The 25,145-nt window shown below is 39.6% G+C and overlaps 1 protein-coding gene and 1 long non-coding RNA gene across 16 annotated transcripts in view; one reads left to right on the top strand and one right to left on the bottom strand.

Annotated features, from left to right (window-relative positions):
• Nucleotides 1–25,145, top strand: part of LOC116450224 — a 57,959-nt gene that overhangs the window by 9,167 nt on the left and 23,647 nt on the right. For all 15 annotated transcript variants that reach the window (XR_004242725.1, XR_004242726.1, XR_004242722.1 and 12 more), the window contains 2 exons: nt 22,428–22,486; nt 22,753–22,908. This is a non-coding gene — a long non-coding RNA (uncharacterized LOC116450224). The remainder of the gene's footprint in view (nt 1–22,427; nt 22,487–22,752; nt 22,909–25,145) is intronic.
• The window catches only part of SLC12A1 (solute carrier family 12 member 1), a 43,402-nt gene that overhangs the window by 3,382 nt on the left and 14,875 nt on the right, over nt 1–25,145 (bottom strand). The window contains exons 10-24 of the mRNA XM_032122368.1: nt 23,601–23,685; nt 21,700–21,851; nt 19,977–20,084; nt 19,094–19,217; nt 18,070–18,171; nt 16,022–16,177; nt 14,240–14,339; nt 14,044–14,155; nt 11,444–11,584; nt 9,500–9,606; nt 8,541–8,623; nt 6,144–6,287; nt 4,134–4,265; nt 3,790–3,901; nt 1,291–1,377 (exon numbers count right to left, since the gene is read on the bottom strand). Coding sequence (XP_031978259.1) covers nt 1,291–1,377; nt 3,790–3,901; nt 4,134–4,265; nt 6,144–6,287; nt 8,541–8,623; nt 9,500–9,606; nt 11,444–11,584; nt 14,044–14,155; nt 14,240–14,339; nt 16,022–16,177; nt 18,070–18,171; nt 19,094–19,217; nt 19,977–20,084; nt 21,700–21,851; nt 23,601–23,685 — 1,745 coding nt within the window. The remainder of the gene's footprint in view (nt 1–1,290; nt 1,378–3,789; nt 3,902–4,133; nt 4,266–6,143; nt 6,288–8,540; nt 8,624–9,499; nt 9,607–11,443; nt 11,585–14,043; nt 14,156–14,239; nt 14,340–16,021; nt 16,178–18,069; nt 18,172–19,093; nt 19,218–19,976; nt 20,085–21,699; nt 21,852–23,600; nt 23,686–25,145) is intronic.

Here is a 25,145-nt window from a genome sequence, read left to right as displayed (position 1 = left end):
AAGCTGCAATATATTGGTTACTAATATTAACAATTAATATGGGTCTCCTCATGAATACTGAACTTTTTATTACTGTTTCAGCACTAGCTGGACCAATCACCTCACTGATACGGTTTTAGTGATGGTTTTAATGCAGTGGATAAACAGGTGATACAAATTGCCTGTGACAAGGGGCTGAAGGAAACACTGTAGGTTGTTTGCTGTACGTGGACTCTGAATTGTGTTCAGATTTTCTCTCTAAATTTCAAGTTGTTTCTTGAACTTTTGAATCTTTTAATCTGGAGAATCTTATCGTCCTTCTGTACTTCCTTGCTTGCCCATTGTTGAAAGTTTCTACCATCCCACAGAGACCTCAGGGAGTTTCTTTTGTATGGATGTGAGTGTATTTCTCTGAGCACTTTGTGCTGATAGGCCTCAGTGTGAAGTGCAGTGGGAGACTGGGCACCGGCTGGCCTTGGCTCTGTGGCCAGGAAGCCAAGAGATGGGTTAAAGGCCGTGATATGCAGCATTTAGTGTTGCTGTTGCTAAGTTGTCAGAGTTTGTCAACATCCTTACTGGCTGCTTCACTATGTAAAATAGTGATAATCCTCTTATTATTAATCAAATAGATGGGATGCCAGCTGGAAGAGAGCTACAGTGGTCTGTCTAGCAAGTGTCTGGCATAATACTAGCTTGTTCAGCTCAGATAGTGCTGATGCAGCAAATGTATGTGGTTTTTATGTTAATGCCAGATATTAATTCTTTTTGATAACTTTTATTTATGTAAAATCACTACATTGTACTGAAGAAAAAAAAAAGACATGTATTGCACAGTGCTTTACATAATTAAAAGATATGTGAGAGATCAGAGGGCACTGAAAGGGGACTTTAGGTATGTAGTTATAAAATCTTTATATTCTTTAGTTGCAACCTAAATAAATGTCATCACTTAATAACATCATTAAAGCCATCATAAAATGTCTGTTAAATCTAGTGATCATAAGTATGGTGTCTAATTAGTCTTTACGACATAAAGCAAAAGACTACACATGGTTTTGACCCTTTAAGCTGTGATTGTTAAAAGGTTCTTTTCTTTTTCCTGCTCTTGGTACTTAGAAAATTATTACAATCAAATGACACTGTTATTTTCTGTGTTGTGTTTTGGTTTTGGTTTTTTTTGGTGTTTTGTTTGTTTGTTTTGTTTTGTTTTGTTTTTTTTTGTTTTGTTTTGTTTTTAATGTTCAGCATAAAAGAAGTAAGCTCTAGGTAAAGGCTGACTGCTAAATAATGGATTTTGGTAATGCTTCTTACCTCTCTTTGTTGGGCTTTATATTGATATCACAAATGATATTAATATCAGCAAATTTTATTCTGAATTTGCTTAGGAGTGAAGCCATCCTGAAAACAAAAGAGGGAATGTTTTATCATTGTACTTCTGAGTGCTTTGTATCAAAGAACACTTGTAAATGAGTTAGACAACTGCATTTTATATCTTATCTTTAACTATATGACAAATTACTTTAAATGCTTTAGTGTTTCAATTTCCAATTACAAAACTGGATTCATGTGATTGCTGTAGCATAGTTCATTTAACTGATGATCGATGAAAGTAGCAAAAAAATGGAAATTAATAGCAGACAGAGGGCAGGGTGTTTACATTTTGGGAAAACAATGGTACTTTAAGTATTTCCAAAGGCTTGAGTTATAAAGGAAGAATATTCAGTATACAGTAGGGCAGAATTCTCCAGTACTTACAGAAGGTTTCTGTTCCTCTGTTACTGTCAGAATGCTGTGGATGGAGTTTTACAATACTGGTAGTACATGTGTTGGTGAAAATTTGGTCCAGAAGGTTGATGTGCAATACTTAAAGAATCTTTTTAATCTTTTTTATTTATTAATTTATATTGATCTACTCACATGTTGTCTTTACACATGTTCATAAAAGAAAATACTTTGCTTTTCTGCCCCAGTTGGCAGAAGGAATAGTTTATAGTTTTTTGTGTGTTTGTGCTGAGGATAGAGAGGTTTAATTAGGTCAGTTTTGCCTTTGTTTGAACCATGGTTGGGATCTTGTGATTCTTCCCCACACCTCCTTCTCCCACCTCCTTTTTTGTTTCTATTTTTGGTATGTAAGCTTTGGATTTTGAAAAGGTCAGAGAATTCCTAGGAGCAAACCATGGTAGAAATATGTGTTTGTTTATGACCTGAGAGTTCACTCTTTTTTTTAAAATATATATACACACATATATATAAGAACATACTGCTTGTATAAATCCTGGTGTCCCTTGCAGAAATCCTTATTTTGAACATGATAAAGAGCAAAACCTCAACTTCTGTGGAAAGGTTTTTATATTTTGGGAATTACATGCTAGTAAAAGTCCAGTTAAATTTGACTTCTGAATTCAAAATACATGGCTGAAATTGTACTTGGATGATTTTGTATTAGGTCTACCTAGGGAATGGAGGAACCACCCAGCCCAGATTTGTCTCTTTGAAGGCTTTTGCATGTGGCAGGTATATCGTGTTTTGAGGAAAGCTTGTGTTTAGGTAGCAGTACAGACACATACTGTTTCCTTGGGGACAGACTGGGTCTTTGTCAGCTGTCCTGATCATGCTGTTTACTGTGGCCTTTGTGGGACAAGCAGTGTATGCAGGTGTCAGAACTGCCTCTGTGGAATCTATCATGTTTTGACAAATCCCATTTGATGTCAAAACTTCCTACTTCCAGCAAAATCTGGTGACTAGAGGGTCTAGGTTCATGAGCCTGTTCACAGTCCTGAACAGCCAAGACTGGGCAGACTCTGGACAGGGAGCAAAGAACATTTCCCAGCAGGTCCTTGAGCAGCCCTAGGGTGTTTTTTACCCAATTGTAAGGATAGTTTGTACAAACACTTGTGAATCTGTCCTGCAGAAGTACATTAACCTTAGGGTAATGTTTAAAACTGACAGAACCACAGAGCAGCAACGTTTGCTTTGTGTGTTCCCTTTTGCTTTAAGGGAATGTCCTGTGGCAGCTGTCTTTTCAAGGTGCTGTGTTGTAATCCTAGTGAAGCAAGTGATTCTAACTCCTGTCCTTGCGCCCCTCTCACTTGCTTCCCACTGGAGTTTTGGCTGGAGATGTTGTTAACTCTCTGCATGGTGCTTCTGCTCTTTGTTAAGCAGTCACTGACTTTCATCCCAAATTGAGCTGCTTCCACTGGTGGTGAAATGGCTGTGCCTCCAGTGTGTAAAGTGCTTAGGAAGGAAAGGTCCTACATACAGTGGTGATAAAAACAAGTTTATATTAATACCTTTCATTTGCTCGAAGGCAAATGATGATTATGAAATCTAGACTTTTTAAAAAATGCTGAGTAAAATCAACTTGGCCTTAAAGTTGATTAACTTGCTCTTTAACTTCTTTAAGTTTTACCACAGTTAATCACATTTATGTGAGCTATCTGTCTATGCTATTTGCATATGAGAACTTCATGTGCAATTTCACTTCCTGTTACCTGGACAGTCTCATGTAAATCCCATAAAAGTAATTACATTCTCATTACAGAGTGCAGACCACTCTTCTCAGAGAAGGGAATATGAGCTATTAATGGGAAAAAGTGCTGGATGTGAGTTTCCTTTGGTAATCACCATTTGCAGAGCCTTGAGGGTTATGCCATAAGCTTAACATCTTTCAATCATGTACATTTTTTTTTCATGCTGCCCACAGTACAACAAACCAGTTGTGCTGGAAAATTCCCACCTTCCTGCTATATGCATTATATTCAGCATCAATTCAAACTCTTTAAACAGTGAGACAAATAAAGTTATATTTACACTAGTTTTTCTTCTTCAATCCTATTGGCTTTTCCTCCAGTGAAGATCCTTAATTTACAATTTTTCCACTTCTTCCTGATAGTTAGAATGTAAGGAATTAGGATTGTTAGACCTGGAATAACATACAAAAATGGAGGAGTATCAAATTAGTGCATTGTATGGTAAAAATTCCATCTTTCACTTCAGCAGTGTTGGATGTAACTTAGTTTTAAAACATTTAAGCGCGACATAAAATTTCCTATGTAAGCTTAATAAAACCCAGTTTTATGCAACTTCCCAAGTCCATTTTTATATTTGGTAACAGAGAAATCTCTCTCCTTGTGGTTCTTACTCAAATTCCTTACCTCCATCATCGAACAGCCACCAAATGTCAATTGTACCTTTTCCTTGCTTCTTTTTAAATTGAGTGCTGGCTTCCAGCAGCCTCTGATTGAATTCACCCACATGCATTGACTGTATGGTGTTAATGGTGCTCTCTGTAATGAGAAAGAAAAAAATGTGGAAGGATGTCTGATAAGTGAGGCAATAAGTAGCTTTAGGGAGCCAAATGGAGGGAAAGCTTCAGGAAAATGAACTGTTTCTGACATAATTGCTATACTTAAAATCGGAAAAAAAAGGTACAGAATAGATGCTTTGGACTTCTAATGTTTCAATATGCACAGAAACCAAAGCTTGTGTAACACATTGTCACTGGATTGTAACATCTTGAAAAAGGTTACCTGATTATTTGTTCTCTGTCTCTTTTTAGTTAATATAATATTCACTGGGGCCTTAAAAAGCAACTGGGAAATATCTGACAGATTGTAGAAGTAAATATGTAATTTTGCATCATTTCCAAGCTCAGCTGTCTTGTAAAATAGAGAGGTCCCTGAAAGGCACAGTCACAGTGCATGAAATGAGCTGGTGGAGTACAGGGTGAGCATAGGTGAAGCTGGAAGTCAGAAAACACAAGCACGTATGGCTGTTTCCCTATGCTGACTTGGTCACTGCTAATTGGAAATAAATTTTGATTCTAGCTGGTTGCTTGGCTGGCTTTAAAAGATATGGTCTTGACTCTGTACTAACAATACCTTCTCTCATTCCACCTTTTCCTGCTTCTCTTTCAATGATTTCAAAGAGACAGTGTCAGAGCAATATTCTAAATGGAACAGACAGGCTTCTTTAGAGGTTTTACTCTGATCTGGTAGGTTTTGAAAATGCTTTGTTTGGTTTTCCTCTATTTCTGGAGTGTGTACAGGATAGTTATAAAGGAGTTATTGGCTTTCCTCTACAGTTCTAGCACCTCTGCTGGAAGATGCAACAACTCTGGGGAGTATGAACACAAAAACAAAACAGAGAGGAGAGGCTATTTATTAACATTATCTAATTTAGAGAGCCAAAATGTGTAATATGTATTTCCTTTATGCTCAACTAAATCAAAAAGGGAAGTCGAAACAGGGGTACAACACTTCTGGTGGAATTGTCATAAAAATATTTTCTACTGAAACAAAATAAACTGAAGTCTGCCAGCTGAAGAATAATGGCATTTTATGTTCCTGGTCTGTAGATCTTCCTGGTACCTGTGGGAGTTGCATGCACAGCCAGATGTAATAGTGTCTGCAGGTGAAAACTCTCAAAATACATGTCTGTGTACAAGTATGGCTTCAGGTGGGTCATTATCAGTGAAGCCTAGCCGTTGTGAAACGAGACCTTAAATTGGGTCTGCATCATTTTACTATGTCTGAAACGTCATATTGACTTCATCACCCACACATTTGTGTTAATTAGTTATTTGACAGTATGCTGTGTATGTACTTTCAGTACTTTTAGCACCTTCACTTGTGCATTTTTATGAAATTATGCTTAGAATATAGAGCAGTTGTGCTATTTTTACCTGGTTTTCAGCTGTGTACTGAGTTTGTGTGTGTGTGTGTATGTTAAGCAAAGTAAGATTGCTTATTGTGCATATGTTCCTATTTTCTTTAGAGAGGAGAAAAAAAAGCCTCACTTTAAAACACCCTATTAAAAAGAAAAAAACAGCCCCAACCCCTTCCAACCAACTTGTTCTGTATTCTTCCAACTTTAATAACCATGTTCTATTTTTGACAAGTAGAAGTGAACATAAGCTGAGCTGAGAAGTTTATCTAGCAAATGAGAGGGAAATGCTTGTGTTGTAGGTAGCATGTCCTATGAGCAGGGATGCCACTGTGCTGCATTACAGGGTTGTGGCCACCACGGTTTGCACAAGGGAGGTTCTGTCCCAGGGGCTTCTGTGTGGCTCAGGAGTTTTTGGCTTAGAGTAAAGTTCAGTTTGCATATTGGTGAGAGTGTGATGCATTGAAAGGTTGGGAATAGGTTGTCATTTTGGAACTTACCCTTCTTTGTTTCATGTTTCGAGATACTGAGTGTGCTGGCTTTTTTGAAGAATCCACAGATGCCCCTTTTCCCTTCTTCAAAATCATTTTCCTTAATGGTGGCTTCCAGTGCCAATCTCTCCTGCTCCAGCTTCTCTAATTCCTCTGTATATTAGAAAAAGTAAGAGAACTGGTAACACATTGGTATCTTTTAAATTAAATCCCTTACTGAACTAATGGCGATGATGTAATTGGTGTTGTGGTACTTTGTAGACAATGTAAAACTCCTGGGATGAAAAATTCTTTTAAAAGGCTTTTTCTTTGCAAACCAGTAGGGAGAAGGAAGCTGAATTCACCTCAGGAAGCCCTAGCTTAGGGTGCCTGTGCCTACAGCACTGGGGTGTGCCAGCTGCTCTCAGGTTGTCTCTTCCAAATCAAAATCAATATTATGACATTTTTTAGTTACATGAGATACTATTTATTGAGTTATTTTTGTGGATGTTTAGTTGGTTTCTTTAGCCAAGAATTTGAAAAGACATTAGGAAAGCTGTTTTCCCTACACTGAGGAAGCTGAGGTCTCTTTTCTTAGAACAAAGTCTCATGGTTTGTACTTTGAGATTCTCAGAAATAAGTAAGGATCCTGAATATACAGTCATTCTCTATGCTGAAATATTTTTCATGTTTTTTGAGCATTTGCTGCAAAGATGTAAGATTTAGCTAATCAGTTCTGTGAACTTAGTAATACAAAAGAACAATTTCATCTTAGCAATATTAGACTTCTGCTGAGAAAAAGGTATCATGTGTTATTGAGGAATGTATTTTGGTGAGGCACTAATTAATGTGATCCAGGCATTTGCCTGCAGAAAACTTTTTTCATAAGGAAAGCTTCTATTTGAGTAATACATGAGCTAAATATGAGGTAAGTTCATTTAAGACATCGTGTTAAAAAAGTAAAATAAACCCTCACTAGCTAGACACTAGCTAGACATGCTCTGTTAGCACTCTCAGTTGCCAACAGAAATAATGTACTTACTTTTTAATCAATGACAGTCACGTACTTCTGATTATTAGACATGGTGATAGCCATGAACTTAATGGTTGCTCAAACTAAAATTTCAGCTTTTCTATTGAACGGAATGCTGTATCAAGTATAAGAGAATACAGTGATCATTGTTTTCCACTATAATGACTTTGTATCTGCTTCAAAATATTTCTTTGTATTTGAGGCTACTCCCCCCCCACCCCCCCTTAATCCTTTCTAACTCCTTGTGTCTGAACACTTGGAGAACATTTGCTCGTTTGTAAGATTGCAGAGTTGTTTTTCACTGTATTTTTACAGGTGTTCCAATGACTGTATATTTTGAGCACTCAGTTCGTGACTCGCATCAAGCAGAGATAGGCAGATCTCTCCCAGAAATCACCAGGGGGAGAAGAAATGCTTGATTGTTTTGGAATTTTTTTCTGACTCCCTGTAGTTTTGCCTCGTGGGTCTCCGTGCACATCAAGCTGCCAGTGCAGAGTGAGTGTTCATCTACCCTTGTTCCTTAAAGGCGTCTCTGGCGCCTTTGAATTCCGCGAGGTGATGTGCTTCTGGGGGTCCCCTCGTTTGCCTCGTGCTGCCGTCGCAGCGCGGAGCGGGGCGTTCGTGTGGCCGGAGGGCGGCGGGGCGCGGCGCGGGCAGCAGGCGGCAGCAGAGAGCCGCGGGCCCCGCAGCGGCAGCGCCAGCGCCGGGCCCGGCCGGGCTGCTCCGGGCCCGCGCTGGGACAAGGGGGAGGAGAATTGTCCTGCTGAGCGCCCAGAGAATTGTTCTGCCTTTGCCACCCAGATGGCGTGTCTCCTGGAGTGCTTGTGGTATGGCGGAAGGTTTTCCCTTTCCCCCTGAGATACGCACTGCTAGCCTAAGGAAGAGTGAAGGGAAAGGTGAAAGAGAGGACTGATGTTTCCTGCGGCTTCCAGATTTTTGCGTGGGTGGGAACTCTGTGGGACTCAAGAGTTCACAGAGATGGTACCAAAAGTACAGCTTCCCATTTCCTGCCAGTCCCAGAGATACCAGGTAGGCAGAGGGAGGAAGGCGTGCCAAGACCAGGAAGGAAACATGCAGCAGAGTAACTGGTTGCTGTGGCACAATGTGATTTCACTGCTTTAGTCTGTGCCTGTGCTGGAACTGCTTTGGGGGTTGAGTTCTCTGGTGTGCAGAGCTACTTAATGTGTGAGGCTTGTACTCCTTCTGTCACTGCCAGTGATCAGCAAGGATTTCAGGCAGGATTTAAACTGCACAAGGAAGGATAAACTGTGGAAATTATGAGTGTAGGAACTATTCTAGAAACCAGATGGTGACTCTTATGAGTGTCAGTCAGAGTCCTTCTTATGCTGTGCACCTAACCAGCATAGATATTCAGCTGTCAAGTCACTACATACCTTGAACCTGAAGGACCGGAGATATATCAAATCCTTGGCTAATTCTGACGATAATTACGCCGAGCTCAAAATCAAAGGCATCACTGGAAAGAAAGAAAGAAAAAGAAGAGTAAACAGGATTTTGCATCGTGCATGTCAATGAGGAAAGCTACTTTGAAGAGATCAGTGAAAGTTTTCACAGGGAGGGCAGACTAGGTAAAACTGCAGAAGGAGTTGCCCCAGATAAATTTGTAGTACTTAGCTTATCTTCCCTCTTTTAAAAAAAGGGTGTGATTGGGCACGGGAACAGATCAGCTATTCCAGAAATGGGTCTTTCAGACAGCACTTTTTTAGGAACTAGGTTGCCATAGGGTAATTTTTTTCTCCCTTCTCTGAGGAAATAACAAAGTTGAGGTGGGGTTTGTTGCTCTGTAACTTGCTTCAGCTTTACAAGTGAATTTTGAGCAAGCATCCATGAGAAGGCTGTTTTAAAATGACTGTTTCCTAGCTAAATCCCAACCCACAGAGCTGCTGAGCCTTAGGCACGCATGAGATTTGAAGCAAAGCTTTTCCTCTGTCTCCTAGGCTTGAAAGAAGAATTCCATGATGTTCTCTTATTCCCTTAGTCTGTACATTAGGGTTGTTTTTCTCTTGAGCTCCTGCCCACTAAAAATGGGAAAATACAGTTCTGCAAAAGCACTGCTGCCAGCAGTGCAGCTTCTTTAGCATTGTCAAGCCACATCAGCTCTGATGGTGCCAGGTGTTTGCTAAGCAGATCCTACGAGGTGTGGGAAGCCAGTGAGCCTTTTTTTGATGGGTGATAACTTCAGCCACAGAGCTAGGATGTGTGAGCCTAGGTTTGCACATACTTCCTTGCATTGTTTCTACACATCAAATTCTGTATGGAAATTAATCCATATAATTAATCTATATTAATCTAGTCTAAGAGGAGTGAAACAGGAAGTGCTGAGCTGACTTACTGTATAATGCCCACATAGTTCTCAACTTGCGTGGCAGGTGCACTTCTCCAGTCCTTCTTAAATCCAATCACCAGGGTATTTGGTTTCATTCTACCCAAGCCCGAGGCCTGACAATATTAAAACACTGCTTGAGAAAGGTACACATGCATGCTTTTACTGTAAATGAAAAGTAATGGCAAAAGATAACTGAAGTAATGTTCTGGAGACACTTACAACTAGATTGGATTTCATAAATGCCCTTCATGCTCATACCCATGCGGAAAGCAGAGAGATTAGCTTTAAATCATTCCAGCTATAAATGATTTTAGATGACAGAAGTGTAGTTTTGCTAAATTAGCATTCATTTGCATTTCTTCTGACATGCTCTCATTAAAATGGTTCAATAACTTGGAATCAAGAGAGAGTTCAAGAACTGTTTGTATGCTCATTCTAACATAATGGCATAAAGCTTTTATCAGCTTCAGAATATTCAATAGATGAAGTGGGTCTGAAGTCTCTTAAAACATCTCACAGAGGAGGCATAGGCTCCTAATTTTGCATGTTTTTGCCTTGAATTTGGAAACTGTTACTGTTTCATTTGCTCTGTTCTTTTCAAAAGATTATCCAAAATCTGCTGAGCATGCTTTATCGATAAAATTATGGTTTATAAACAGGAAAAATAAATCGTTTGTCAACATATTAGTTTGCCTTCAAAACTGGCTCTGGATGCTAAAACCTGAACAAGTAAGGGAAGTCAGATCTAGATTCAGCTGACAATGTTTATAGAAATCTAATTATTCAGTGTATTGGGAACCTTCAGGAGGAGACACAAAACACCAGCTTATAAAGTTGTAACACTTGCCAATTTTTTACTACTAGCCGACAGAAAATAGGTAAAAACTGTTGGAACCTTGGTGGGTTTTTTGAGTAGCACTGTTTACACTGAAATCAGTAATTGTTGCCAATGTCCTTAGGTTACAATAATGATGATATGGTTATCCTTGTGTTTGCTGGAAGGGAATTATTTGGGGTCCAGTAGTTGACTTTGGCAGTAGTGCTTCAGTAGTAATGGAAAGGAAGAGATCATCAGACTGTAGGAGTTGTCAAAAACATCAGAAGGATCTCCTACTGAGACAATGTGTAAGCCCAAGATGAAGTGTCTTTGTGAGGCTTTTATAGAACAAAGGGATCTTTATTAATAGCATTTCATCTTGCTCAATTGTACTGCCCATTCAGCAAGTGTACAAAGAGCCCTGGTAGGACACCAGTGGGTGACTTACAGTATTTTAGCTGGCTCCCTACTGTCTCAGTTGGCACTGATATCTTTTCAGCAGTGTATTTTGTGCAAAGGATATGAATTTTCTCTACATTTTGCCTCAGTACCTAGATGTTTAAATATTCATATATGTGAGATAGGGAGGGAGATGGGAAAAATGAAAACAGTGTCTCTGTGCTTTCATTAAGGCCATTTTAAATGGACTGTTGGAAATGATCTGCTGCATTCTTAGAGTAATAGAAAAATATTGCAGGTTTTTATTTAAATTACCTTCTCGCTATTTGCAGAAAATGTATATTACACATTTTCAGTTTTCATTTATTGCCAAAACATTCTCAGATATTTAATATGCTGTGTAATACCAAACAATGGAATTGATTTGAAGTGTATCAAGTGTCAGCTGCATAGACATTCATATGTTGCCCTGTAGATGCCTCTCTTTTTTCATAATAGTGTCTCGTTCATTTAGGAGAGAATCAGTCTGCCTTGTCTCACAATTCCATAGCCCAGAACTAGATCTTTATGAAGTAATCTGTGACAGAATATAAATGTACCCCCAGCATGCCCTTTCTGTCTGTAACATTATCCATATTATATGTAGGGCTTCTTAACAAGTAAATAGTAATGCTTCACATAAAGGGATGCTTTGATGTACACTCTTCTGTGTGTTCTGTAAACAAAAAGCTTACTTGAAGTAAACTTTTGACTCCATCTCTGAAGCTGTCAGCTGCCACTGCTGCATAAAAGGCTTTTCTTTTGTTCTTTGTGAGCCAAGCCTGCTTTTTTTCCATGCCACTGTTCATCTCCTTAACACACAGCTTGCGTGGTCCCTGTTAAAAATGATACGGTAAAATATTATTAAGAAGGCTTTGTGTTGTACATCACACAGTGATTTTGAAGGAGTTACCTAGTCTGCTGTGGGAGCAAATGGAGGGAGTCAGAAAAATGCATTTCCAAAAAGGGTCCACAGAGATTCAGCCCTTTGAAAAGAACTGTGCTGCAAACATAATTCACATTCTGTGAATTATGTGAATATTGAGAGGGCTGGGGCTGCTAATGCTGCTTAAATGCAGTGATTCTGACAGAAAGAAGGACTACTATGGATTGTAACATCTTAAAAAAATATCTAAGGTACAGTAAAGCATCTCAGAGTGAATAAAGTCCCTCCCTGACTTGACTATGTAAAAGAGTCTCCACAGATCTAAATATACATGTCAAAGTTCCTATCTACTGACAGAAGAGAAAAGAGTAGATGCAGTACTATTAAAGATGCAAATGCCTTTGTTGCCAGTTTTCTTTCAGTGGCCATCTGGTAATTTAATGGGAAAAAATCCATGTGCATATCCAAGTCACAAGACATGGATATAACTTAAGAAGAATTTGATCCTGGCTGTATGAAGAGCTGAGAATAATAACTTGAACAATAAGGTTGAAGTTTCATTGTGGGTAAGGACAAGGAAAAAACAAGTTTTGCCCTTCTTCCCTGTCTCTCTAAGGAAAGCACCTGAAGGTGGTTTTGCAACTGGCTTGCACAATACATTTCTGCTGGCCGAGGGGCCAGTCCCACCCTTCTACCAGGTGACATCCGTGTCCTCCCCTGCTACTCCTTTGTACCTGTGGAATGTTCCTGCAGCTGTAGAAGGAATCCAGTGAATTTGCAGACTGAGGACTAACCTCGCAAAAATATTTTACATGAAGACAGGGAATAAAAGCAGAAATAGTCCCTTTTACTAGAAACTCAGACTGTTCAAACCAACATGCAGCCATAACCTCAGAGAAAAGTAAACTTCAAATCATCTTTATGTTCTGTTGTGATCTTTATTTTGCCTGTTTCTGAGCTATGTATCACCATGTTCCTGGAAAGTTTCTTGCTGCCTTTTAGGAAAAAAAAAAAAAAAATGGAAGATGTTCTCTCTGGCATGGTGTTTCAAAACTTTATGCATAGCTAACAGCATGTCAGCTTTTGAGGCAAAATGTGCTGGGTGTTACATTTGTGGCTGAATAGTCTTGCTGTATTGTGATATATATTGCAGGCTGCTCTTCAATGCGATTGCTAGGAATTTTATCATCCACTTTTTACCACAATTTTACAATTAATAAAGGTTGATTTTGTCACACTTTTATTACCAAGGAAATCAAATTTCACTTAAGTTGCTGAAGAAATAATTAGAAAGCCCCCCCAAACAATTACAAAGCTTCTACTAACAAAGTAGTCTTTGGGGGTTTTTTGTATAGACAGGAATGAAATCTCAGGTCTCCATAGAAAGTACTAACAGCAGAGAAACGTGCCTAAGAATTCAGAAAACTTGCTGAAACTCAACTTTAGGAAGCTGCATAGTCTCAGGATCTTGTTGGGATTGGTTCTACGCTTACTGAATGCAGTGGGAAATCTAACAATAATTATAGTAGGGGGGAATTAGGACCAGTCAATCTTTATAGATTCATTTGATTTGGGAAGAATCACATGTGGATCTTCCGTACTCTGCTTCTGCAATGTGGCAGCATCAAATGAATTATTCCTACACTCCTGTAGAGGAATACATTATCTTGGCTGGACTGACTCTATTATCTAGATTCTGCAGCCCCATTTAGTGCCAGGAGCTGGGTTTTTTTTCTCTCTCTCAAAATTAAAAGGTCGTTGTAATATTTAAAATACATTTTCTCCTTACACTACAAACCTATCTATTTTTGTTCTGTCCTAATGAGAGACTAGATTTTCATCCTCTAAGATACATAATTTGCTGTGTATTTATATCTAGAAATATACTTTGCTACTCTCTTTAGATCTCAGAAGAGCATGCTTATCCTCAAAATTAGCATTGTAACAGTTTTGGAGGAACCACCAAAAAGAGAGCTGAATTACTTGCCAAACCCCAACTCTGCAAATCAGTGACAAAGCTGAAAACAGAACCTGGGTAATTTGACTCTCACACAGTAACCCTTCAAATTTTGTGTGTTGTGTGGTTTGGGGGTTTTCCATTTTCTAAGCCTAAAATCTTTCCTTGTAATGGTTTGGTTTGGTTTGGTTTTTTCCAAACCATTTTTTTGGTTCACCTGCTATGGACTTTGAAATGCATCTCAGTGAGGCATTTACCAGCAGGCTTTGTATCAGCCGATAGCTTTTGTGTTTTTTATGAGAAAATTCATTCTCAGTGCAAATCTTTTTCATGGAGTGCACAGATGCCAGTCAGCACCCGTGGGAACACTGTGTGCTGAGTGAGAGTGGAATGTGTAATGGAGACCTGCAGCCCCCACTGGTGCTGAGTGGGGTTTGTGTGAGTTCCCTTACCGTGTACACTTCACAGCAGATACACAGCCCGTTGTTCTTCGTGAAGGTGTGTGTGATGTCTAGCAGAGCAGGCCTGACCATAGGAGCTCCTGTTAGTGCTAAGCACTGGGGTCTGGTGGAGAAAAAAGAGGTTGTATATAATTGGCTGATGTACACATTCAGGACAAGCCATTCTAATGTTCACTGGAAATCTTACCTAAAGTTTTTCACGTGGTCTTCCACTGTGGTTAATGCCAGAGCACTGTCTAAGGCATTAACAAAGTACAGAGCCTGCGTGGAGGAGCCCCAGTTTACTTCTGCATATAATAAAGATAAATAATGCATATTAAACCGTGGGCTTTTCCCCACATTCTGCTGCAAAAATCAGCAATGGTGTTCTCTGTGAAAAGCAGAGTATATCCTGTCATACTTCATAGATACAGACCATAATAGAATGAATAGGCTTTGCTTGTGTGATGCAGAAAATCCCATGCAAGTAAATATTTTCATTCTTTATTTAAATATTGTAGGGAAAGTTCTTCCCCTGCTTAAAAACTATTTTCTTATCTGTTGCATTAACTTTGTATCCTTCTCCCATTTAGAAAATGGACAGCCCTGAGTCATGTATGTGGTGTGGAATTTCAGGAAGGGCAAATGAAACACTAGGAAGGAACACTCTGAATTCCAGTTTGCTCTATTCTGCTGTATAGGCCAAAAATTGTTCTCCAGCCCAGTTTTGGCATATACATATTTTCTCATTACTGTGCAGCTGTTTGGTCAATGGAGACCTATAAGAAATGTCTTTCTACACTTTGAGATCTACATGAATGCAGAACAAGTCCTGTTATGCCAAGATACAAAGCCAATATTTAGTGCAACTAAGTGGAGATTTGTGTAGTCTCCTTTTCTAAGGAATATTACTTTTTTCTGAACCCTCCAGTTGTTGGTAAATTAGTGCAGAAGAAAACTCCCTCTCTTAGCAGGAGATAGAGGGCTTTTGTACACTGTCTTCAGTGAATGTGACCAAGCTTTAAGGTGGTACTTTGCATCAGGGACACTGTCAATATACAAGGAAAGGGCAGAAATCCTGGAATGTTTTTGACAATTGCCTTGAGGTGGGTGTGCTTTCCTACAGCTGATGATATATTTACAGGGAGAGAAGCACAGACCATGCCAGTGGGTGTGAGAGAGTACAGATAGGGAGGACAGACAACAGTGCAGCAATACACAGAAAAGAATAACACAGTCTCACACCAGGTGTTGCTGTCCCAAGCTCACTCCAATAAAAGCACATCTATTGCTGGGAACTTTGCCTCTTTTATTTCTTGGTTTTGTTTTATGTTTTCTGCTGCAGAATTAATTCACGTGGTTAGCATTGAAATCTGAGCCTGGGTTAGTTTGTCCTGGTTATGACTAGCCAGACTGTCTAGTCTTGTACAGCACACAGGCTTTTGAGGACAGCTCCTGTGATTTGCTGAGCTACTGAGTGTTTTTTTTCCAGCAGTAAAGTGGGCCCGTCTGCCTTGATTTACTGGGGAATTGTAGGGAGGTGCTGGAGGATGATCAGTTCATGAGTAATTCATCTTGCATTTTTGTTGTATAATGGGCAGCAGGTTTACGTTTTGAGTCAGGACCCTGCCTGAGTCAGCTAAGAGCACTGCAAAATTCAGGTAAGGTTTTGTGCGTGGGTGGAAAAAAATTCTGAGCGGTACTCAAGTAAAAACCCAAATGTCATAAAGATGTGGGAATAAACCAGCCTGCTGGAATGTTTACAGAAAACCCTGAACCATACTTGAAATTCTTGTTAAACAGGCAGTCACCAGACTATCAACTTAATCTATATTATATAAAGTGGAATTTAATGGGATGGTCCAGACTTCCCTCTAAATAAAGATAGCACAGAAAAATAATTTCTAATTCTGTAAGCAGAATTAATTCCTTTAAAATCCAGTCTAGCAGCATGACATATACACATAATAATAGTGGGGTTTGGCCTTACCTGGCTTCTTATATGTTACATAAATATATAGGAAGAGCTCAATGGCATAAGTGATGAGAGCTGCCCACCAGTTGATGACAAACATCACCCCGCAGCACAGCAGGGCTCCAAAAAGTGACACCCACATGTTATAATATCTGAATGCAGGTCTCCAACCTGTTTAAAGAGAATTGAGGAAATTGGAAGAGCATAAAATATATTGATAAAATGGTGATCCATGATTTTTGTGCATACAAACCCATGTACAGTTTGTTTCAGGCACTGTCAGAAGGGGTGGGAGAGATACCTGTAAAATCTCAGGCATCGTATCAACAGATACTTTCAGGTGTTGGCTGATGTAGGTTTCAGTTTATAAAATACTGGGTCTTACAGGCCTTCTTCTACACTCTTTCCTACTGCTTTGTTCAGCTTGGCTTTGAGTAGCTATTCTGTTTATATGTATTTTTGCAAAATTAAAGTTTACTGGTTCAGATTATTTCAGAACATCAGAAAGAGATTACCTGTAAGTCCAGGTAATTGGTGGCTGTGTACTTTTGGTGCATATACACAGAACTTATTATTGGTAGCTAAATGCTTGCTGAGAGGAGTGTTTATCCCAATACTGTAAGTGCATCTGTCTTAAACCTGGAAATTGCCTGGCCTTGTGGCAGAAGAATAAAATCATCTGCAATTGACTTTAAAAAGATATTATTCCTGCTGCTCTTCAGCTGCGGTACTGATTCCATCCCCTGCTACCAATTAAAATGATGAGGCAAGCACTGAGCCTTCACGGTTTGCAGGTCTCTGCCAGGTGTTCTACAGAGCAGACTTTGGAGAGGGAAAAAACACAGAAGAGGCTGAGCAACTCTATCTTGGATCATCTTTGTAATGAGGGAATGGGAGGGACCTGCTGGGAAGAAATTTGCTGTCCTGCAGCCTTGCAATTATTATAATCTATCACTGTGAATTGGCAGAAATTAACTGGAGGAAATGAGAAAAGAAAAATGGCTGCAGTTCTGTCTGAAATGTTAAGTAGTGGCAGAGTAGAGTCAGATGCACGCAGATGAAATCTCTAGAGGTAATTGTCACTCAGCTCCAAGGCCATGTGGAGCAGATCTGCATTTGTTCAGCTGTGCAGGTAATTAGCAGAAGTGCTCATCTTTTCTGCCCTCTAAACAAATGGCACTGTGCAGATCCATAGGAAGGAAGTTGATGCAGGCATTTATGTCGCTACTGCAGTTTCTTCACACTGGAAATCAAAAATGTATTCCTCGCTCCTTGAGTTGAATACTTAATTCACAGAAGCAGGAAATTGTCTTTCCTGTGTGCCAAACCAGTGTTGCTCAGCTGATTGACTTCAGTCCTGAAGGTGTCACCCCTTTATTCGTGAGATGGTGAGAATCATTCTGCCGTGGCAGTGCGCAAGTCTGACAGCCAGAATGTTCCTTTGCTGCACAAATGTAGAGGGAGGATCTCAAGTTACCGCTGAACAGGACCTCGCTGTGCTTCACAATTGTGCTTTACAGTTGTGCTTCTGGGCGCTGCAGAGCTGTGCTGGTGCTGTTTGATGGACCTGCTCTTGCTCTGCACGTTCCCTTCCCGGCAGCATCACTTGTAGCACTGGTACTGTGCTTAGGAACCTCCCTGTACATTTCACTGGCGGTTTGGAGAAGGGAATGATGACTCCCCACTACTTCATTGCTTACTTCATTGGCCTTGCTTACTTCATTGGCCTTGCTTACTTCATTGGCCAGAGTTGGCATAAGCTTTTACCCACCCATGTTTTGTGATAGTGAGGGGAAAAAAGCCACCCTGAGAAGGAGCTTTTTTTGCTCCAGTGGGATCCACCAAAGCCTTTCTCATCCTGTACAGCTGTAGGGATTGTAAGGACTGGACCCGTTATTTTTATCTTCTGGAGATAAATGAACTGCCATCATATTCAATAAGACATCAGATCACATAGCTTAGATACTTTACACATACTGCAATTTTCTCTGACATGCAGTCAAAAACTTCCAGAGATCAGACTATAAAACCCGTATTTAAATCATGACTGAATGCAGACTCACCTGGAGATTTTGCATACGAGGCATGAAAGCAGGAGAAATTAATCAAAGCATATGAAGCCAGGAAGAAATTGGAGATGATGGGAGCAATGGTATTCAGTTCAGCTGTGAGACACATACACAAGTCAGACAGAGGCACCAGTTTCCTGGATTGTTGGCTAGCTGTTTCCTAATGATGCATTAAATCTGAGCATTGTCTGCATTTATCATCCAGGGAGAGCTTGAGTATTTTCCTGTCTTACTAATTTAAGGCCGCCTTGATCTACCTTCATTCATATGAATTATGTCTGCTAATGCTGATTTTAATAACATCATGTGCTATGCAAGGTTATACTTGATACTGTGATTCAGCATACTGTCTCTTAATGATGTAGATCTGATAAAAAGTTCAGAATTTTAAATACATAATTGAGAGGATGGATGCATTTTTAAAAACTCTTTGTAGTTACAGTTTATTGGGGATCTGAATTCTCTTTACTAGACATCCTATTTACTTAGTGTAAGACAGTTTGAATTTCAAATCTTGGAAAAACTGATTTAAAAATCCCTGCAACTGCTGAGTATGGTAGCTGGGATTTTCTTTCACCAGTGCTGGTAAACTGGGATTTGCTTTAGAGCTGACTTGGGAAAGGCTTGGGCAGAATAGGCTTCCTAATTATCTCAAAATTACCTCAGATCTATGTGCAATATAAACTGGAAAGCCCTTTTCAAAGATTCTGACTTTGCCTTATCTGGTAGAGTTCTAAGCACTGCCCTCTTCCAGCAGAGTGTACAGGAATTGCAGCTACTCCACGTCTTGGAAGATGAGGCTGTGGTGGTGGTGAGAAGTCACTAAAATCCCTGCTGGTTTCTTTTTGCCTTCATTAAGAATAATGCAATTGCTACCAGGAATTTGAGTATGCTTGAGTTTATGTCAGAGCTTACCTGACTGGAAATTTTTCAAACCATAGCTACTAATTACATTATAGTACCAGTTTGTATAATTTCAGAACATGATACTATAGCAGCTGTGCAACATTGTACAAACCAATCAGAATGAATGCCATGGCGATCACAAAAGTGAGGACATATCCCCTGATAGGCTCGTTGTTTTTTCCGTATCCTTTGGCAAAGAATTCCAACCCTTTGTAGACGTTGTCCTTGCAAAGAGCCTGGTAAGAAAATCAGCACATAATTCCATTAAGCAGCACTTTCTTGCACCAGAAGTCACTGTCTGTGAGTGGCAGCTTGCTTTTGCTAACCAAAGTTAAATCTGTCTTCGTGCTTCAAGTACATCAACTGCTGTGGCATGTGAACATTTAAATAAGGTGATAAGACAATGTGCTACTATCTTATTATATCATGGGAAACAGAATCACAGACATTTAATGCTTATTCAGTACTTTAAAAGAAAAAGATAATTAAATAGCTAATAGAGTCTAAATTGGGAAAAATTGAAGCACAAATCAGTGGCTTGGTGTAATTTTTACAGGTTATCTCTCTGTCCCATGCCCTCTGCTCCCAGTCTGTCCACATTGCTGCTGCCCAGACAGCTTCTGGACAGCCTGTTAGAGCACACCTGACAGCACCTGAATCTTATGGTCCTGAGGGCTCCTGGTGCTCCTGTGCTTACAGGGTGGCTTTCTGCAAGAAGACAGAAGTGGTCCTGAAAGTACCCTTGAAGCTATTTATGACACATGAGAATCCCATGTTCCTGCAGCAAAGCTGAGCTCTGACCAAAGAAGCGTTATTGCCCTTGTGTGATGATAAGACCTGCCTCTTTCTGCTGAAAAACATTCTACATATTGTTTTCCCTGCCTCTTCCTCCCACATGCCAGTGTTGTTTAAATATACGTTACATTTGGCATATGGAGTTCAACTTTGTCTTTGAAGTAAAACTGAGTATAAGGAAATGGATAGTTTAATTTTACCTGGAAGACTTTGGGTGCGCTGACAAGAGATGCTAGAGCTGATGACAGCGTAGCTGAGAAGATGCCAGCTGTGATGAGAGGACCAAAGCCAGACACCATGCTCATCACCTTTAGGAAAAAAATGAAGGTAAAACGAATAGGCTTGCATTTGGATGCACTTTTTAATGACAAACCCATTTAAGTGCTCTGTTTCTATGTGTCTCTGCTTTTCATGGTTCTAAATTTAATCTGCTATAAACCAGCTGTGAAGTAGGGAAATACTATTATTTCTGGTTTAGTTAAAAGCAATAGAGGCAAAGCCAAATTTTTATTCAAGTATGCAGCTGTCTGCTGGGGCAGATGAGTACTCTGTGAGATTTCCTCACTGCCTTTACTAACTGATTGCTATGAGAAACAGCCTCTACTTGATGAGTAAATAGTCAGATGGTAGAGGACAAGAAAATGGAAATGGCAGGAAAAAGCACCAAAGTATGAAATGTGGTTGGAGGCACTTTATTTTGTTTGGGGTTTTTTTTCCCTTGATTATTTAATATGGCTAAAAATGAGAGAAAATGCCTGATGGTGCTGATGAAACTGCAGTGCTGCAAACAGTAATGATGGTCACTGTCAGGCCTCCCTCAGCCTCTGTGACTACTGAAGTGAAAAGGTTGTTGAGAAGCACCAGACAAGGAAACTAAAAGATGGATGGATGTGACCGCCAGATGCTTTTGGTGTGTGGGCAGTACTTCAGGAAAGAAACCAGTGAATCCTGAAGATTTGTCAGATGAAGACATACTGTTTTCTGGCTCTAGTCTGGCAGAGGTAAACGCAAGAAGCAAAACTTTGTCTGGCTGTGGGGAGGTCACTGATTTTAAGTGGTGTCCTGAGTGTGGGCAGCTGAAATGAGGTGGGAATAAGGATGGTAATGATCAAGGAAGGAAGGGAAAGTAGTCTGTGAATGGGAGAGCATATCCCTTTTAAGGTGGTTGCCCAGCCCTGTCATTTAGCAGAGCCAGCTGGGAAAAAAGCGAGTGACTTTAAAAGCTACAAATGACTGGTTGAAAAGCATGTGCAGGTGGGTGGTGAATTCCTCTCGCTGGCCATGAAGCACAGGGGCTGAACAGAGATCTGGGAGCTGTGGTTGTCAGGCTGCAGAACTGCTTTACTTTGATGCTTAGCCTAAGCTTTATTTTGAAGAATAAAAATGGCAGACAGTCTCTCTCTCTGGCCTAGGAGAAAGACTCCATTACTTCTCACTTGATTTTTCACTCAACTATTTTTGGATACTTTTTTTAAGAAGTCAGACCTCTGGTTTTTGTACTGTGACACAACCCTTTAGCAGTGACCACAGCACCCCTGAGGTAAAATCACATCCACATGTCAAGAGCAGTGACGTGAGTTACTCATCTAACAGGAGCTCCTGAGGTCTCTGTTAAGTCTGGGCTTTCAGTTTGAAGATGTTACAACATACACTGCTGCATGGTAGTTGTTAAAAGAGGATATAAAGACCTTACCAGAGTGTTAGGAAGGCTAGTGATGGGCAGTATGAAGGTAAACATGGAATGCAGGGGATTTTTGCCTTTCATCATTCCTATCGTTCTTTAGTTTTTTAGATAGAAGTGGTTGTCCTGTTGTAGTTAGTTGTCTGCAAATAATGGTTTTGCATGTTCATACTTATGTATTCATGCATTGCTTATTATGCTAATATATGCCTATATGATAATACATATTATCTCATTAAAACCTGAAAATTATTCATCAGCCCATAATCACACGGCTGACTTGCACATCTGGAAAAATCATAGCCTAGGCCGCAGGCAGATGATCCATTGCAGCTCATTCCAGGCACAATTGTATCATTGACGTTCCCAGTAGCATCTCGTACAACACAGGAGGCTGTGGAAACAATGATAGATTTTTAGTTTGCTTCCTTGTGACATTGAAAGAATGTTCTTGCCACACTTTGACTCCTAGACTGCACACATTTTGTCCAACTGCTGCCTTAGACTCATCCCAAAGAGCAATGTTTTGTGTTGGGCAGGGGTTACTGCCCTGTACTGTGACTTAGATTCTCATGGTGTCTGTAAGCAAATATTTGCTTCTGTTACTTTTAAAATAATCAGCCACTTAACTAATAAGGATTAGCATATTTCTGAGATCAGAAATCAGAAATCAGCAGACAGATCAATAATAAATTGACTAACTCAGAAGTCTTTAGTCCTCCTGTCACTGCTTTTAAAAGTGCCAGTATTCCAAGCAAACAGGTCAGTGAGGGTCTTAGGTCTAGGCATACCCTTCTATTTGTGTAACAAGCACACAGAATTGCTTTAGAGACCCAGATCCTCAACTGTTCAGATTGTCATAGCCCTATTGATACCAGTATGATGAGAAAAACGTTGAAAAGGAGAAATTACCTATATTCTTTTTGTGTTTATTGATATTTATGTTGTCTTTTTTTTTGCTTGCCACCAGAAGTGAGAAGAAAAACGTCAAGTTGCAGTGTTGATCTCAACATCGTTAGTGGCCAAAATGTAAGTTTATATGATATCTTCAGATTTATCAAAAACATTAAGACTCCCAAAATACCCAGTGGCTATTTAGAAAACTAACATACAAACAAGAACTAAAAAAAAAAAAAGAAGGAAGTATTACACTGAAAAATACACAGCTCTGAAGCTGAAATACAGCTACTTCTTGTGAGACCAGAGCAACGTTCTCAAATAAACAACAATGATTTATAATACAAAGTGAATTTATAAAAGAAAGTGAAGAATGACTACTTTAATTTTAATTGCAGGGGGAAATTTCATCTAAATAATGCAACGGCCTGAGCTGAGGCTTGAATCAAGTATTCTGCCTATGCATAAAGTCCAAGAACCATAGAATTTAAGAAGATTTGAGAGTCATCTCCCAGAAAAGGGAGTTCTCTGCTGGGCTTTCTTGTGGTATTGAGGTATTTGCTCATAAGAAAGAGTGTTGTTTGCAACCCTTTTTCTTGCATTTATTAAATATAAAAGCAAAATTATTTTTCTTGACCAGAGATTTATTGTATGCTTGTAATGAGAATTTAACTGCATAATCCTCCAACACCGTTCATGGCTTCAGTACAGGTCTCTTTTTCACTCGTGTCCATTTTGTTACCTCATATTCCACTACTGTAGAACATGTAGTTGTGTAGTTCCTTTGAGACAGGCAACTGATTTCTGTCTTTGACATAGAATGTACAAAATGTGTGTTACCCTGTTCCTGTGATTCTCGTGAGTGTTCAGTAAGACTAGTGAATGCAAGCAGAAGCCATGTGAAATTTCAGTGTGAACCAGGAGCAGAAGATCAGCAGATTGATCAGAGGTTCCTTTGATCTTTATTATACTCATGGATACTATATGTGGTCTTTGTCACTGAATGGAATGCAAAAATAACCATACAGGTTACCTGAAGGTCCAGCTGCAGACAGGGACTTTGGTTTCTGCTGGTTGCTGCTTTTTTTTAACCACTGTTTTGACATACAGTAAAAGCAAAACTACTCTCTCTCTACATAATAAATCCATGGGATGAAAAAGCAGTGAGGTTAATCATTCATTTGCATGCCAAGCTTTCAAACTTAACTGTAGGAGTGAGGACATGCAGCCAAAGTTCTGTACTTACCTGCACATATTGCGACAGCAATGTAAGCAATCGTGGTGATCACAATGGCCAGCATTGTTCCCTGGGGTATGGCACTTTGTGGGTCCTTAAACAAAGCAGTGACACGAGAAACACGGTGAGTTTGTGTGCTGCAGCCTGATTGCATTTGCCTGCTGAGAGTTCTGCCGCACTGTGGTGTGAAGATACCCCTAGAGAGTTGATTTTTATCACTCTGACCTGCGCCAACATTTCTGGTCCCAGCATGCAGACAGAGCAGTGCTCCTGTGGTGCAGTGCTCCTACCTGCACATGTGAAGGATATTCTGCAGGAGCAAAGCTCACATTTGTAGCAACAGGAGGGTCCTGAGCTCTGCATTTCTTAGAACTCCAAACTCTCTTTACATTGCAATTGGCTTTATTTTAATGTTTAATGATCTAGTGGGTAAACAGCTACTGAACCATCAGACTCTTGCGGATGGCAAGATGAGACCATTTTTGGTTAATTGGTAAGACAGATGTAGTACTTCTGTGCTTTGCAACCAGTAATTGTTAGTTGGGTCTTCAAAACAACTACTTTCTTTCACTGTATTGACTTAATTTAGATAATTTAATACAGCTGGGTTACAATGCTTACAGACTGGCTCACACCAGTATCAGCTTTAGTAATGCAACTGTAAGAGTCCAAAGATCTGCACTGTAAATTTTGAGGGGATTTTTAATGCTAGATAACCATACAATTTAGGGTGTGTTTGTTTGTGCTAGGAAGAATTTTTTATAAATTTTCTTCTTAAGTTGGTTTAGCAAGGTTTTGTAAATCAAAGATTTGTTGAATGCGTTTTAAGTCACAGACTTTTTATAATGATCCTTCTTGCAGGGTAAAAAACCAAAATAGAAATATGGAGTTTATTGTGAAGCATGGATGAATTGCTTAAATGTATTAGTAGTTAATATAATTTTTAAATGAGGTAAAGATTTCTTGAGATGAAAAATAATTGTGGCGTCACTTCAGCTGCATAAGACCCTTTGCATTCAGACCATGGTAAATTTATGCAGTTCTGATGTGCATATTTTAGGTCATTGTTTTTGTGGAATCTTGTGGTTATCCTAAACTCTGTAACGTTACATCTTAAGGTTAAAGTTTCTTACAACTTGACAACTTTTACGTTTTACATTTTTAAAATTTAAACCCATATTTCCTATACTGTTAGCACTTTAGGGGCTAAACCCCACTGAAGTCAGTAGGAAGTCACTGGGAAGCTGTCCCTGTAAGTAGGCTCTGGAGTAGGACACAACCTGAGTGTGTAGTGGCTGCGGGAGCACAGATGTAGGTGTTTGCAACAAATTCTAAAGAAAGTTTGACTGGTAAATTTTACACTTTTTAAACACTCCATAGCTTGTCTTTTAGATTCTGGAGAGGCTGGTTAATTTGATTAGACTTGTCTAATGCATCTAAACATGCTCCATGGGAAATCTGCTGCCTGGAGGACTTGGTTACAGAAGTCCATTTATTGTGAGACTGAAACAACTGCAGAGATCCAACGGGAGAGCTGCTTCCCTAGGTCTGCTT

This window comes from Corvus moneduloides, chromosome 13, assembly GCF_009650955.1.
Source record: "Corvus moneduloides isolate bCorMon1 chromosome 13, bCorMon1.pri, whole genome shotgun sequence".
Lineage (NCBI taxonomy): Eukaryota > Metazoa > Chordata > Aves > Passeriformes > Corvidae > Corvus > Corvus moneduloides.
The sequence above is the reverse complement of the archived record's forward strand: the minus strand, read 5'-3'. Positions and strand labels throughout refer to the sequence as shown.